This window comes from Podarcis filfolensis, assembly GCF_964270895.1.
Source record: "Podarcis filfolensis genome assembly, chromosome: 14".
Classification (NCBI taxonomy): domain Eukaryota; kingdom Metazoa; phylum Chordata; class Lepidosauria; order Squamata; family Lacertidae; genus Podarcis; species Podarcis filfolensis.
Window position 1 is genome coordinate 44,280,372 of NC_139616.1, and position 15,923 is coordinate 44,296,294.

A 15,923-nucleotide genomic window follows, 5' to 3' on the forward strand; every position below is an offset into this window, starting at 1 on the left:
CAGCTATGTTTCTAGGATAAATAGCCCTCTCTGCAACCATCAAAGAAGGCGCTTGCAAAGAGGTTCCCTAAAAGATTTAACACACATTTATTGAAGATTATATGCATATTTACTGAAGGTTGCACACGCGGTAAAACCGTGTTCAAATGACTCACAGACAGAGACAGGGAGGGGGCGTGGGAAATCTACAATGGTCTAATAAGAAATGTGTGTACAGTGGTATCTTGGTTCTCAAACGCCTTGGTACTCAAACAACTTGGAACCCAAACACTGCAAACCCGGAAGTAAGTGTTTCAGTTTGCGAACTTTTTTTGGAAGCCGAACGTGCTCTGTTTTGAGTGTTATGCTTCCAATGTGAGTGTTACGCTTCTGTTTTGAGTGTTACACACTTAATAATAATGATAAAAAATTTAAAATACAGGTTAAAAATACAATTTAAAATTCCATTTGGAGTGTCTGTTTTTCCTATTTATTTAGTGCTTTTGTTTTTGCGGCTCTTTTTTGTTTGTTTTTGTGACTGTGTGGAACCCAGTTCAGCTACTGATTGATTGATTGATTTTGTGACTGCAGTACATTGTTTATTCCTTTCATTATATGGATCAATAGTCTCGTTAGATAGTAAAATTCATGTTAAATTGCTGTTTTAGGGGATGTTTTTAAAAGTCTGGAATGGATTAATCCATTTTGCATTACTTTCTATGGCAAAGCGCGCCTTGGTTGTGGAACGCTTTGGTTTTGGAACGGACTTCCGGAACGGATTAAGTTTGAGAACCAAGATACCACTGTATACACAAAAAGACCTTGCACTGCTCCATAGTCTATTCATCTGCTAAAGATCATTTTGCAGAAACCGCGCTTTGCATTCTCTTGTGGCTCCTCAAAACCGTGTCAAGCTATTTCCCAAATCTTTCAGGACAGAGGCCCCCGTAGCCGGATGTTGTCGATTTCCGATTTTCATGCATGAAGCACCCCATGCAAAATGTCAGGTTCTTCGTCCTCCATTCGGAAGGATGTGCCTGTCAAGTCATAAACACACACATCATTTCTGGCTTGCTTTTATTAAGGGCGTAACATCAGAAGAGTCTTGCAACCTGATTTCACAGTGGCCACTCAGACGTCCCGATGGGAAATCTCCATGCAGGACCCGAGTGCAAGAGCCACACTCCTCTCCTGTGGTTTGCAGCATCTGGCATTTATCTGGGAGCATCACTGCCTCCAGCCGTGACGGCAGTAGATTAAGCCTTTGGGGCTAGTAGCCATCGGTAGCCCTCTCCTCCATTAAAAGGTAAAGGGACCCCTGACCATTAGGTCCAGTCGTGACCGACTCTGGGGTTGTGGCGCTCATCTCGCTTTACTGGCCGAGGGAGCCGATGTACAGCTTCCAGGTCATGTGGCCAGCATGACTAAGCCGCTTCTGGTGAACCAGAGCAGCGCACGGAAATGCCGTTTACCTTCCCGCTGGAGTGGTACCTATTTTTCTACTTGCACTGGCATGCTTTTGAACTGCTAGGTGGGCAGGAGCTGGGACCGAGCAACGGGAGCTCAACCCGTCGCGGGGATTCGAAACGCCAACCTGATCGGCAAGCCCTAGGCTCAGTGGTTTAACCCACAGCGCCACCCGCGTCTCCTCCATTAATCCTCTTTTAAAGCCCCCTAGTCTGCATTCTGAAGCCAACGTTTTCACGCGATCTTCTCCCTGCGGGGCTAAGCAATGCAAAGACTTAAGGGTGGTCTCCCAACTAACAGTAACTCGGAGCAGACCCATAGAAATAAATGGACATGGCTAGGCTAGGTCCGTTGCTTTCAATGGGTTTGTTCTGAGCAAAAGCTAGCTGAGTACAACTCAAACACACTTTCCTGCTAAGACCTCTCAAGCGGGCCAAGAGGACATAGAAAGAGCTGGATTAGACCTGCAGTGGCCAGCGAGAGGCATTCCTTCCTGGGAAGCCTCCTGGGAACTGAATGCCTGTACTGGGTTAAAAGGGAAAATGGGTGGGGCAACAGAATCAATTTCCAACCTTGCCTTCCAACTGTAGGTGGCGCCAGAGCCAATGTGCACTACACATTTCATTAGGTGGAATGATACCTTGAACCGTTTTTTAAAATAATAATAATAATAATTAATAATGCATTTTCATTTTAGTTGTTCTGCTTTCAGACCCATTTAAAATTTATTCGGCGTTCAGGTCCCTTCTGCGCTGTACATTTGAAGCACGACGATACCACTTTAAACAGGAACAGCTTCTCCCAGAGAATCTTGGGAAGTGTAGTTTGCTAAGGGTGCTGAGCAATGTGAGGAAGCCCCTTGTTCCCTTCACAGAACTACATTTCCCAGGCTGGTATAGCCGTCATGCCCTCTTCCCAGGGAACTCTGGGAATTGTAGCCCCCTGGAGGGAACAGGGGTCTCTGAACAAGGCCCTAACTAACTACATTTCCCAGGATTCTTTGGGGGGAAGCCATGACAATTTAAAGTGGCGCGATACTGCTTTAAATGTATAGAGTAGATTGGACCTTAGATCAGTGCTAGCAGAATTAAAGAATTCTATATAAACATAAATAACATTTAAACTATATATATGGACATAATTTATTCCAGCGGCAGAATCTGGGGGTTTTAATATCTGACCACAGTATCTGAGATGGCTGGCAGACAATTCCAGCTCCACATATTGAACTCCTGATAATGGATGGGGAGGCATGGTCATTTGAGGGGGGGTGGAATCAGCAGGAATATTTCATTTAAGAGGGACTATCACTTTTTACAGGAGAGCAGAATGCAGGAGCCAAGAACATCCTAAATACTGATTCAAAATACTTACGCATTTCAAAATCCCAACCTTGTTTGGCCCTGGTTTTGCTGGATCTAGAGTAATCTGATTCGAGAATCCAGCTGCTGCAGATGATCTAGAAGTCCATGGGGAATAGTGGGGTTCCATAGCCTGAAAAAGGGGGATTGAAGAAAAGAAAACAGAATAAGGAAATTTGCTTTGTTGAAGCCCCTTATCTTGAGCAAGGATATACAAATCTATGGATTTCAGTTTCTCACAGATTTTGTATTTCCAATTTTCAAATCTCTTCATTTCCATGTAAGTTTGCATTTCTTTCAAAGTCTTCATTAAATATCAGCATTTCAGTACAAATTTCTTCTAATACAAACAGCTTTGCATGCCCTGTTGCCCCAATACAGACGTTTTTGCAAGGCATTTCCTCCCAATGCAATGCATTTTTAATGTTATTTTTCACTAATATGCATTCTTATGTACACTTTGTCCTGGTGCATGCATCTTTCTGCACATTACTTGGCACTGCGTTGCAAAATTTGGAGAAGCAAAGATTTCGAAAACGGCTGTGTTTCAGTTCATGCAATTTGCAAAGTGTGTTCACCTTTCAAATGTTTAACTGCATTGCATTTCTCCATTATTAGTAAAATTACACCATTATTAGTAAAATTACACACACACACACACACATATGGGTAAGATATGCAAATAATGGAAGAGACTCTGGTAGAAGGGAATGGGAATCCAGATAATATAGTAGAAAAGATTCACAATCATGGGTTTTGTGTATTAATGGTAAAGGTAAAGGACCCCTAGACAGTGAAGTCCAGTCAAAGGCGACTCTGGGGTTGCGGCGCTCATCTCACTTTCAGGCCGAGGGAGCCGGCATTTGTCCACAGACAGCTTTCCGGGTCATGTGGCTAGCAGGACTAATCCGCTTCTGGCACAACGGAATACCTTGGCGGAAACCAGAGCGCATGAAAATGCCGTTTACCTTCGCACCACAGTGGTACCTATTTATCTACTTGCACTGGTGTGCTTTTGAACTGGTAGGTTGGCAGGAGCTGGGACAGAGCAACGGGAGTTCACTCCATCACGGGGATTCGAACCGCCGACCTTCTGATCGGCAAGCCCAAGTGGTTTAGACCACAACGCCACCCGCGTGGTCTACTGGATGCATTGGGGAAGCCATGACTATTCAAAGGGCTTGAAATGCTTGGTTTGGATATGACCAGGGACCGCACCCAGCTGAGAGCATTTGCGTGTGTTGCGTGATCAAGGTGGGATGCCAAGCCAGGCAAAGACTTACGCCACACTCTGGACGCGGGGACATTTCCTCAAGCTGTCCGTCAGGTGCTGAGCTCCAGCAGCCGTTATCTTGTTGCAATGGATGCTGGAAAGAAACGAGTGTACCGGCTGTTAGCCTAAAGGAGCCTCCTCTGCTTTGCTAAACCTCAGCAGTAGCTGGGTGGTCCTGAGTTTCCTTACTTCATTTGCTTTAAATATTTAAAACATTTAACACAAAAACACACACACACTTCAATTCTCTCCCCCACCCCCCGCATTTCCCCGTTTTTCAACCCTAAGCGTTTCACAACATAAAAACAACAAACAGCGCCATGAAAGCAAAACCACCACTAGTGAATGAGGAGGGGGAGAATCGTAGAATTGTAGAGCTGGAAGGGACCTTAAGGGTCATCTAGCCCAACCCCCTGCTCTCTGGGAATCTCAGCTAAGGCATCTGGAGCACCACCTTGAGCTCCTTGGTGGAAAAGGTGGGGTATAAGTTAAAGAAATTAATAACAGTAGTCAAAAATGCATTTATATATAAATTTTTTTTTTAAATTATATATGTGTGTGTGTGTGTGTGTGTGTGTGTGTGTGTGTGTGTGTTTATATATATACAGTGGTACCTCGGGTTACATACGCTTCAGGTTACAAATGCTTCAGGTTAGACTCCGCTAACCCGGAAGTAGTACCTTGGGTTAAGAACTTTACCTCCAGAACGAATTAAGTTCTTAACCCGAGGTACCACTGTGTGTGTGTGTGTGTGCGCGCGCGTGTGTGTGTGCGCGTGTGTGTGTGTATATATGTGTGTGTGTGCGTGTGTGTGTATATATGTATGTGTGTGTGTGTATGTGTGTGTGTATATGTGTGTGTGTATACACACACACACACACACACAAACATACATATAAATAAAAATGTAATGGGGGGGAATTGTTCAGAAAGAAGCAGGGGCCTGATTTCATGCAACAGGGAAAGCCGAGACAGAAAGATACAGCCTTACAAGATGTCTGCAGCATATGATGGTTTGTGATTCATGTAAAAAAAGGGTAAAAAGTAAAGGACCCCTGGATGGTTAAGTCCAGTCAAAGGTGACTCTGGGGTTGCAGCGCTCATCTCGCTTTCAGGCCGAGGGAGCCGGCGTTTGTCCACAGACAGCTTTCCGGGTCATGTGGCCAGCTGGACTAAACCACTACTGGCGCACAGAGAACCGTGATGAGTGCCACAGCGCACGGAAACACCATTTACCTTCCTGTCGCTGCAGTACCTATTTATCTACTCACCCTGGTGTGCTTTCAAACTGCTAGGCTGGCGAAAGCTGGGACAGAGCAACAGGAGCTCACTCCGTCGCGGGGATTTGAACTAACGACTTTGCCATCGGCAAGCCCAAGAGCCTCAGTGGTTTAGACTACAGCCCCACCCACATCCCATGTAGGGCAGAAAGAAGGGCATCCCCGAAGTGAGGTTTTGGTTTGGGTGGCTTGGGCAGGTTCTGGTGGGGGAGGAAGAAAGGTGTATAGAAGGATGGAAGGGAAACCCCACACAGAACGCCTTGCAGTATTTATTTATGAAAATATTTGCATACCATTATATCATGGGGGGAAATACCAAAGCCGCTTACAGCAATAAAACCACTAAAAAGCCATTATAAGCAGACACCAATCAACCATTGTGAAAGCACCTTGAACCTGGCTCTTTGTGGGAATTACGTGCCCTAAGTCTTTTTTTTTTTTTAATCGTAAAAATCCAGATAGCCTGGTTTATTATTTCTTCTTGTGAATGTAACCGCCCATGCCAGTCTTGGTTTGGTTTAGTTTACTTCTTACATGTTTCTTTCATGAAGTTCTATTTTGCTATTTGTTTACATGGTTAGAATTCAATAAAAATACTTAAGGAAGGAAGGAAGATAAAGTAAGCATTAACCACTGCACGATATCTGTCTTAACACTCTGCAAAAGAGCTTTAAAAAGCGGAAATAAGAACCTTGTTTGTTTTCCTTGTCATAATTCTGTTTCAGTCTGTTTATTTGACATCCAGCCCATCCCTCTATTTATATAAATGAATGAATTTTTATTAAGTTTTCCAATTTTATATAAACACAAAAAGAAAAAGAAAAAGAAAAATATTAAAAAACAATTCAGTTTCAATAACAGTTTTTCAGTCACATATTTCTTTGACTTCCTCATACCTCCCCTTCTTGTTCTCTAGTTCAGTTTGTTAATTCAGCAAATCCTAATCTCTTAACATTCCTTTTAAAATATCACCTCTGGTTTCTCTTCAGATCGTATAAATCTTTCGCCTTTTACGTGCCCTAAGTCTTCATGGCCAAATGTTTTATACTCACTCAAGCACTCTCAAAGAAGCTGTCTCTGGGAGCACTCTGGCAAAATGTTCTGCCCCCGCATCTCCAATGTTGTTATTGTATAAGCTGCAGGAAACAAAGGCAAGTGTGACTGTGGATCTGTATGAGAAGCAGGGCAGAGTATCGCTTTACAAGAAAGTTCTGCTCGTACGTGTGTTTTTGACCCATCCAAAAGCCTCCGTCCATCTTCAAGTAACAAATCATGCAAACACAGTCCGGCTTGCCCAATGGAGCTGACATATTTAAATAAAGAAGGTCAGAGATGTTTGGAAAAAGGATTAGGTCGCGGGTGGAGAAACTGTAGCCCTCCTGAAATTGTTGGACTATAATTCCCATTGTCAAAAGGACGGTGGAGGCTGGTGCCCTTTGGAACGGGTAAGGCAGGAGCCAGGGAGCCCAACACTAGGTGGCGCCAGAGCCCATGACAAGCACAAACAAGTGATTCCAGCCCCTACTCCAAAAGAACAAAAACAGGAGAAACTCTTGTGGCACCTTAGAGTAGGGTTACGAGACATCCCCGGTTTCCATGATAGATCTCTGTGAAATCTTGGAGGGTGTGGGATTTTTTAGGAAACTCCGCAGAGCGTTACAATTCCCATCATCCTTGATAAACTGCAGTTCCCAGGATTCTTTGGGGGAATACATAGCTGTGTACATTAAAGCACTTCCCCCTCCTTGCAGAATCCTGGGAACTGTAGTTTACCCCTCACAGAGTTTCGGTTTCCAGCACCCTTAAACTACAGTTCCCATGTTTCTTTAGGAAGGCGCCATAATTGCAAAAGTTACATGTGCCTTTTTTCTTGTCAGCTGCTGTTGATCTTAATCACCTTTTCAATAATATTTTCCAATAACAGCTTCAGTTTAATCAGTAATTCAAACGTTTCATTCTGGATTTTCATAAACTGCCTAGAGGCATTTTTTTTGCTACAATCAGGTGCTACTTTTACTTTGTAAAATAAAATAAATGTGTTGTGTGTGCACGGCCCATGACCGCTAGCGTGATATAAAAGTGCTTTAAATGGTAAAGGTAAAGGGATCCCTGACCATTAGGTCCAGTCGTGGCCGACTCTGGGGTTGCGGCGCTCATCTCGCTTTATTGGCCAAGGGAGCCGGCATACAGCTTCCGGGTCATGTGGCCAGCAGGACTAAGCCGCTTCTGGCGAACCAGAGCAGCGCACGGAAACGCCGTTTACCTTCCCACCGGAGCGGTACCTATTTATCCACTTGCACTTTGATGTGCTTTCGAACTGCTAGGTTGGCAGGAGCTGGGACCGAGCAACGGGAGCTCACCCCGTCGCGGGGATTCGAACTGCCGACCTTCCGATCGGCAAGTCCTAGGCTCTGTGGTTTAACCCACAGCGCCACGCGCGTCTCTGCTTTAAATGGTATGGACATGCTAAAGATGAAGAGAGCAGCACTCACCTTAGTGTCTTCAGCGAACGCAGTGACGGAAGCGCTTTGGCTAACTTCTCTGCCCCCAGGTCTGTTATTTTGTTCCCCGACAGGCTAGGAAGAAAGCATTGCAAAGTTCAGGACCTGCGCTTAGCTCCTTTGAGGACAAAGGTGACGGCGAGGATGGCATTTCTCCCGCCTTAAACCAGGCAGCTTACTTTAACATTTCCAGGTAGGACAAGCGAGGAAGGACGCTGCTGAGGCTAGTCACTCCTTCGTCTCCGATCTCGTTCTCGTTGGGAGAATCCAAGCTGCAAAAATGACAGGGGGAAATGGTCACCAAAGCTGGGTGCTTGCCCATCTCCCTGCTGAGCGTTGGCAAGAGCCCACTGGGTTCCAGCACCTATGGTAAAGGTAAGGGACTGGGTGACTAAGTCGTGGGATAGGAGAGCTGAAAATAATGTCAATATGGTGGTACCTCTGGTTGCAAACGGGATCCGTTCCGGAGGCCCATTCGCAATATGAAAAGAGCACAACCCGCACCGGCGCATCTGCGCACGCGCGGGTTGTGATTCACTGCTTCTGTGCATGCGCAAGCGGCGAAACCCGGAAGTCACCCTTTCTGGTACTTCCGGGTCGCCACGGGACCTAAGCTGGAAGAACGTAACATGAAGCGGACGTAACATGAGGTACGACTGTATTGGTAAAGGGAAAAGGGAAAGGACCTCTGGATGGTTTAGTCCAGTCAAAGGCGGCTTTGGGGTGCTGCGCTCATCTCGCTTTCAGGCCGAGGGAGCCGGTGTTTGTCCGCAGACAGCTTTCTGGGTCATGTGGCCAGCAGGACTAAACTGCGTCTGGAGCAATGGGACATTGTGAAGGAAACTAGAGCGCACGGAAACGCTGTTTACCTTCCAGCTGCAGTGGTACCTATTTATCTACTTGCATTTTGATGTGCTTTCGAACTGCTAGGTTGGCAGGAGCTGAGACAGAGCAATGGGAGCTCATCCCGTCGCGGGGATTTGAACCGCCAAACTTCCAATTGGCAAGTCCAAGAGGCTCAGTGGTTTAGACCACAGCGCCACCCGTGTCCCAGGCACCTACATGGGGGTCTGTGTCCCTTTGGAGATTAGAAGACACGTCTGAGACTGTTGTGGCTTTAAGAAATAGGGTTTCTTCACCTATTTACACCTTCCGTCTGCATGGAGGGAGTCCAGATCTTATAGCATGGTCGTTTCAGAGGCAGCAGCACCAGCATCCAGCCTCCCCCAAAGATGCCCTTCTCGCTCCTTCTTCCTCCCAGCAACCCTTGCTGTCCCCCCCCCCGAGCAGTTACCCTGGCAACCATCCAAATAACCAGTTTCTGCTGACACCTGGGGCAAGGGGGTAGGAGTTCCCTTGTATGGAATTTAGTGTCCCTCAATTATTCTTTTGATAGCTCAGCCAGGTTGCTTTGCATCAGCTAGCCCAGAAATTCATTTGCAAGTTGGCATTTTACGTCCATAACCCAAATCCTAGCATTTATTCATTTCACCCTAAATTTATAACAATATCGTAGTGATATAGAGGGAGTTGTGACAGCTTTTTTGTTCGTTATCAATATCCGGGTATATCTTGTTTTCCATCTGCGTCAACGCCATCCCATTCACCCCTCCCCACCGCTTTGCCACTCACTCTAAATGTTGCAGAGCAGGAAACGTGCCCAAGATCCTCACCAGCTTTCGGAAACCCATCAAGCCACAGACACGACCCAACCTGCACAGCAAAGAAGAAAATAACTTGTTGGCTTCTCCTGCTCCCCCAAGATGTCTCAAAGCACAGCCAACAAAGTTCGTTTCTGCCTTTTGCAAGGGGCTGAGTCAAGTCCCGTCCCCAAACATGTCTGGAGAGGGGTGGGAGAAGGGGAAAACAGTATCTTTAAACCACATCGGACCATCAGTTCCTCTAACTCAGTACAGCGGTACCTCGGTTTAAGAACAGCCCTGTTTATGATCAATTTGGTTTAAGAACTCTGCAAAACTAGAGGTAGTGTCCCGGTTTGCGAACTTTACCTCGGTCTATGAATGGAAGCCGAACGGTGGAAGGGCACTGGTGGCGGCAGGCCTCGTTAGGGAAAGCGTGCCTCAGTTTAAGAATGGTTTTGAAATATTAATGATATAGCTATCATTAATAGCTATATCCCACACATCTTTATACCATTCTTCCATTTTATATTCTGCTTGCCCCTTCCACTTCCTAGCTATAATCATTTGTGCAGCTGTCAATAAATTTGCGAGCGAGGCCTTCATAGCCTTCCACCCCATCGTAAATTGATAATAATGCTACCACTGGACTTTTGGTCAGCTTTGACCCAGTGATTTCTGTTATCTCCCTTCACCACAAAAAATGTACATATTTACACCCACCAAAAGATCCATTTAAAAAACCCTCTCTTACTTAAAAAGGTAAAGGTACCCCTGCCCGTACGGGCCAGTCATGCCCGACTCTAGAGTTGTGCGCCCATCTCACTTAAGAGGCCGGGGGCCAGCGCTGTCCAGAGACACTTCCGGGTCACATGGCCAGCGTGACAAAGCTGCATCTGGCGAGCCAGCGCAGCACACAGAAACGCCGTTCACCTTCCCACCAGTAAGCGGTCCCTATCTATCTACTTGCACCCGGGGGTGCTTTCGAACTGCTAGGTTGGCAGGCGCTGGGACCGAGCAACGGGAGTGCACCCCGCCGCGGGGATTCGAACCGCCAACCTTTCGATCGGCAAGTCCTAGGCACTGAGGCTTTTACCCACAGCACCACCCGCGTCCCATCTCTCTTACTTACGTGAATTCTAATTGTTTAAGCTCTGTGACGGCAGGGATGAGGCGGGCGCTGCCACCAGCTGAATCTGCGTCGCTGAACAAAACAACAGTAAGAATTTGGTTAGATATATTACCAGGGCTTAACATTTTCGAAAAGGTGAGGATGACACAACCCCGACCCCAGAACGTATTTCTTCTAGGGTGTAAGCCACGCGTCTCGGGCTCTCTCAGGAGAAATTGTAGGTATGTTGTACCCTGCTAGGGATTGCATCTATTTATCGCACTTATATCCCACTTGTTTTCTCCAAGGAGTTCAAAGCGGCATACGCGAATCTCCTCCGCTCCTCGTTTAATCCCCACAGCAACCCTGAGAGGTAGGTCATGGGTGAGTGAGGATTCGAACCCTGCTCTCTTCCAGGTCCTTGTCTGACCTTTCATCCACTATGTTGGTGATCCCTCCACTATGGGGACTAATTTATAGGCTGAACTGTAGGGCAAGGCTGTTGCTGGACTCTAGTTCCCTTACTCTATCTGTCTTGGCCCCTCTTCTGCATGTAATAATAATAATAATAATAATAATAATAATAATAATAATAATAATATTTTTTTATTTATACCCCGTCTTCCCCAGCCAAGACTGGGCTCAGGGCGGCTAACACCAGATATAAAACAATTGATTGAAATACAACTTAAAAAACAAGATTAAAATACAACATTAAAATGCAGCCTCATTTCAGCAGAAACTCAAAAACTTTTTGGGGGATGAAAACGTCAAGTCTTCACCAAGGCTAACTATCCAGACTGGTCTTACGTGGGCCAGAAAAAAGCCAGGGAAGTCCCCAAATAGGAGTTCCATCACAGAAGGAGAAAGGAAAAAAGAAGAGTGGGAGGGGATCAAGTTGATTCCAAGCCAAAGGCCAGGCGGAACAACTCTGTCTTACAGGTCCTGCGGAGAGAAATCAGATCCTGCAGGGCCCTGGTCTGATGAGACAGAGCGTTCCACCAAGCCGGGGCCAGTGTTGAGAAGCCCCTGGCTCTGGCTGAGGCTAATCTGACTTCCTTAGGGCCCGGGACCTCTAGGGTGTTGCTATTTATGGACCTTAAGGTCCTCCATGGGGCATACCGGGAGAGGCGGTCCCGTAGGTAGGAGGGTCCTAGGCCGTGAATGTAATTGTCAGGCTTCAGGGAATGCGACCCCCCTCCCTCACGGCAGGCTGCCAGTAATGGAAAAAACAGGAAGCTCTTACCAAGGTGTTTTATTCAGTAATCACAGAGAGAGACGTAGGATGCTGTCTCTAGGACAATGGCACTCCTCCGAGTAAAACTCCACCCCCTCCGTCTCTCCTATGATACGTCATCACTGTGTTGGCTGCTCTGTGCTTTCTGCCTCTGAGCTATCTGTTCCCCTACTTTCAATGCCCTCTGGGTCCTAGGGGAAGGGGTGGAGGAAGGGGGTGTTGGAGGGGTCCACCCCGGGTGTCATCACCCACCCTCCTGCGACTCCCAAGCCTACTGTCTTAAGAGTCATGACCTTCTGCAAACCACCGTTCTAAATCTATACTGTCCTCCTCTTCTTGGAAAGGTCTAGGAGAAGGGGGATGCAGTCTCTACCATTTCCCCTCCGATGTCCCATCCCTGACAGTAAAATACATTTAGATACAGTGATACTGACGAAAAAAGAATGTTATAAGAAAAAACTGCTCCTTTCCCCCTTATGGGGTATCCAAGAGCCCGTATAGAGTCCTTATGTAGGTTCTCTGTCGGTAGGCGAAAATAACAGAGGCCAACCAGAGAATATTGAGAAGCAAAGCAGCTGGTAAGCCTGATCTTCATTAAACTGTTGCAACAGGGTCCTCACTCTGGAGGGAGGAGAGGAACCCAGAATATTGGTGTACGAGCTCTTACAGAGACTTTTGAAACTGTCCACCCTGTAGCTCAAGACCACCCCCAAAAAACATCATACATACATCACAGAAAGAGGTGGGCCCCAGCAAAAATGTGAGTGTGTTGCTTCTCTCCTGTCTGCCAGGATACCTGATAATGCCTTATCTGATTTCCTTTTCTGGGTAGCCTGGCCATTCCTCTGAGATGCTAAATACCGGTACAGTTATACCTCATGTTACGTTTGCTTCATGTTACGTTCTTTCAGGTTACGTCCTGCGGCGACCCGGAAGTACCGGAAAGGGTTACTTCCAGGTTTCACCACTTGCGCATGCGCATAAGCGCTAAATGGCGTCACGCGCATGCGCAGAAGTAGTGAATCGCAACATGCGCATGCGCAGACACGCCGCTGTGGGTTGCACTCTTCATGTTGCGAACGGACCTCCGGAACGGATCCCGTTCACAACCAGAGGTACCACTGTACTTAGTTCTTGAATCTCTTAGGCATATGGATAGTGTGCTCAGCTTAACAGATACTTGCCAGGCTGTATTTACAGGGAGGTGTAAGCCCCTACAGTCCAAATACTTTTCCCATTTCCTTTCTCCTTGCAGAGAAATATATTGAGGTCAATTTGGGAGAGCCAAAATGGCTTCAGGATTGTTCTCCTGTACCATTTCAGATACGTGGTTTATATACTTATGTATGTGTTTGCCTTGTACATTTACGAACATTTATTTTATAAATATAAGACCTTAGAATTCCTATAACAAGAAGCCCTCCTACCTTTGGGTCATTTTCTCCTGCATGTCGACAAGAGCACAGAGGTCGTCAACGTCCCTCATTGTCTTGGCTTTGAATGGAACAACAATAAACTTCTCAATGGCGGATTGCAGCTGGTCTCTTTCCTCGGCTTCCCACAACTGCCCCCAGAGCCGGACGGCATCGCTGAGGGATGCCCTGCAGAGAATCAACATGCCACACTGAGGTTGGGAGTGTCTTTGCGGAAGATGGGAACCTCCGGCAATCCACCCCACAGATTTCAATGGGTCCCTGGGCCCCATGACCTGGAGCTTGGCCGTCGCTGAGGTGCAACACCCACAAACATCACCATCCCAAACATACCTGAATGATGCAACATTCTTCATGGTGACCAGCTGTTTGAATCCTTCTGAGTCAATGGCGCTCCCTCTCAAATCTAAAGCAAACTTCCTTTTGGCTTGTTTGATGACAGAGTGGAGAATATAGACATTGGGTGGGGTAAGAGCAAACCCCGAGAAGGAGAGGTCACACTTGAGTTCTAAAGCCATTTGCTTCAAAAGGCAACGATCTTCCGTTTCGTAGAGACAGTGGAGAAAATCAAGGAGCTTGTCCGGAGTGAAATCACGCTCCATGAGTTTCCGGACGTAGTTTGAGAAGCTTCTCTCCTTCTTGCCGGCCATTCTCTTGGCGTCCATCTCCCCCTCCTCTCTGAAAAGGACAGAGGACCTCAGTTTGCCCCCTAAAAATAGCAAGCCGGACAAAAAACAAGGTACCAAGCTCCAAGAGAAGAGAAACTTCTTGGATTTGGTGAGCAGCCGAAGGTATTTGGTGAGCGTTTTGTCCTTGATCTCTTTAGCCAGCACCAAATGTAGGGCAACCAGGAAATTTTGGACCACGAAGCTAGGGAACACGTAGCCACATTCCTCTTTCCCACTGCTCGAGTCTTTTGGGAGTGCGAGGGGGACCACCAGTCCGCAGCTGAGAGCAAACTCCTTCACTTCCGTGGATGGAAAGTTGTAGCTCATGAGTGTGTTCCGGTGGTCCTGTCCGGAAGACCAGGCCACCCGAGCTAAAGCGGCGATATTCTGGTGCTTGGGAGAAGATCTCTGCGTTGACGAACGCATCAGTTTTTGGAGGAGGAACTTGGCCAACAGGCCGGTAAGCGTGGAAGGCAGTTCCTTGCACCCCCCTTCAGACACAGCCTCGCAAACGAAGCGACACAGGTCAGGAGTGTAGCAATGGCTGAAGAGGTAAGGGCATTTCCTGATCAAAGCCACCGCCTCGCCACAGCAGGGCGATCCTTCGAAGTACTGAGCAATGTACAACTCGGCTTGCTCCGTGGAGAACCCTGCCAGTTCCAGCGTCGTGTCCATCTTCGATAAATGCTGCTGCAACTTGTCCTTGGGGCGGGAGGTTAGAAGCACCGTGCAGCCGCTGAGAACCTTCTTCTGGAAGATTCCGGCCAGGATGCCTCCAATTCCCAAGGGCTCCTTGTGGGGCAGGCTGTCTACACCAGATGTTAAGCCATCCCGGTCCTTCAGCTCTTCAAAACCATCAAAAATGAGGAGGACCTTTTCCGGGTACCGCAGAACGTGCCTGTAGATGTCGTCACCGCCATCTTGAGGCCCAGCGGAGAGCTCAAACAGCAGCTGCTTCAGGCTGTAGCGGTTTTCGGGGAGGAGGCCCAGCATCTGGCAATCGAAGCGGAAAAGGAAGGCATAATTGGGAAAATGTCCTCTGGACCAGTCCAGACAGATCTTTTGGACCAGCAGGCTTTTCCCCATTCCGGCTTTCCCCAAGACGACGACGACTTTGGTTCCCAGGTTGTTCTTCCATGGCAGCTGAAAGAGCTGGCTGCTCCTCACCGCAACCTTCCCTTTCTCTCTGAGGTCGCAGGGCCTGGGGTCGGCATTTTTCCCGGCGTTCTTGCTTTCCACGAGGCACAGCGTCATGTCGCGTTCAATGTAAAGGCGGTCCAGGGCGAACTCTCGCTCCATGGACACAAATTGGCACGTCTCCCGGAAGTGGTCTTTTAGCCTCCTGCGAAACACGTCCACAGGGCCTAGGATTAAAAAGGAAAGAAGGTTATTTTTTATCATATGTGGTGGTTTTGTAGTAAGGTTAAAGCTCACTGGGAAATGATATACAATGAAATGAAAAAGATGTTTAAAATAACTTTTGTAAAAAAAGGGGGGGCATCTTATACAAGGAGGCGTGTTATACACGGAAAAATATGGTAATCCCTTTTTGGAAGGGGTGAACCAAAACTGCAATTAATTTTTTTTTTTAAATGAACTTGCCAAGTGATTCGACAGCTGCATAAAAAACATCCCAAGCAGCACAAAATAGTTCCAGATGGAGCTTATGAGTGGAGTTTTTTAACAAGGCGTCCACCATCCTTTTGCAAGCAGCTCTTTTTAAATTTTCCTTTCATCCATTCTTTGTCATTCTTAAGGTAGGAAACCCGGCTTTCTGAAATTCTGAATGAACCAGACCAGCAGCAGGAAAAACCCCTCAGTGTGGGTGCTTTTTCTGCCCATCTTTTGGGTGCGTGGTTTTGATGTGAATAATGGAACTTCTGGAGACACTCCTCCAAAACAGGGATGAGGGATCTGTGGCCACAGGTGAGCCACTCCTGCTCTCAAATTACCTGGCTTGCATTGAAACAGGT

General features: G+C 47.0%; 2 protein-coding genes across 5 annotated transcripts in view; one reads left to right on the forward strand and one right to left on the reverse strand.

Annotated features, from left to right (window-relative positions):
- LOC310749103 (myosin-11) overlaps nucleotides 1-15,923 on the forward strand; it is a 1,537,435-nt gene that overhangs the window by 380,225 nt on the left and 1,141,287 nt on the right. The window contains exon 36 of the transcript XR_014541487.1: nucleotides 12,292-12,591. The gene's annotated coding sequence lies outside the window, so the exon portion shown is untranslated. The remainder of the gene's footprint in view (nucleotides 1-12,291; nucleotides 12,592-15,923) is intronic.
- CIITA (class II major histocompatibility complex transactivator) overlaps nucleotides 68-15,923 on the reverse strand; it is a 51,565-nt gene continuing 35,709 nt past the window's right edge. For all 4 annotated transcript variants that reach the window (XM_083585579.1, XM_083585580.1, XM_083585582.1 and 1 more), the window contains exons 10-19: nucleotides 13,616-15,314; nucleotides 13,277-13,450; nucleotides 10,634-10,705; nucleotides 9,494-9,574; nucleotides 8,041-8,133; nucleotides 7,853-7,936; nucleotides 6,413-6,496; nucleotides 4,091-4,174; nucleotides 2,821-2,940; nucleotides 68-1,016 (exon numbers count right to left, since the gene is read on the reverse strand). In XM_083585579.1, the coding sequence (XP_083441705.1) occupies nucleotides 2,865-2,940; nucleotides 4,091-4,174; nucleotides 6,413-6,496; nucleotides 7,853-7,936; nucleotides 8,041-8,133; nucleotides 9,494-9,574; nucleotides 10,634-10,705; nucleotides 13,277-13,450; nucleotides 13,616-15,314 (2,447 nt within the window). In that variant the 3' untranslated portion in view covers nucleotides 68-1,016; nucleotides 2,821-2,864. The remainder of the gene's footprint in view (nucleotides 1,017-2,820; nucleotides 2,941-4,090; nucleotides 4,175-6,412; nucleotides 6,497-7,852; nucleotides 7,937-8,040; nucleotides 8,134-9,493; nucleotides 9,575-10,633; nucleotides 10,706-13,276; nucleotides 13,451-13,615; nucleotides 15,315-15,923) is intronic.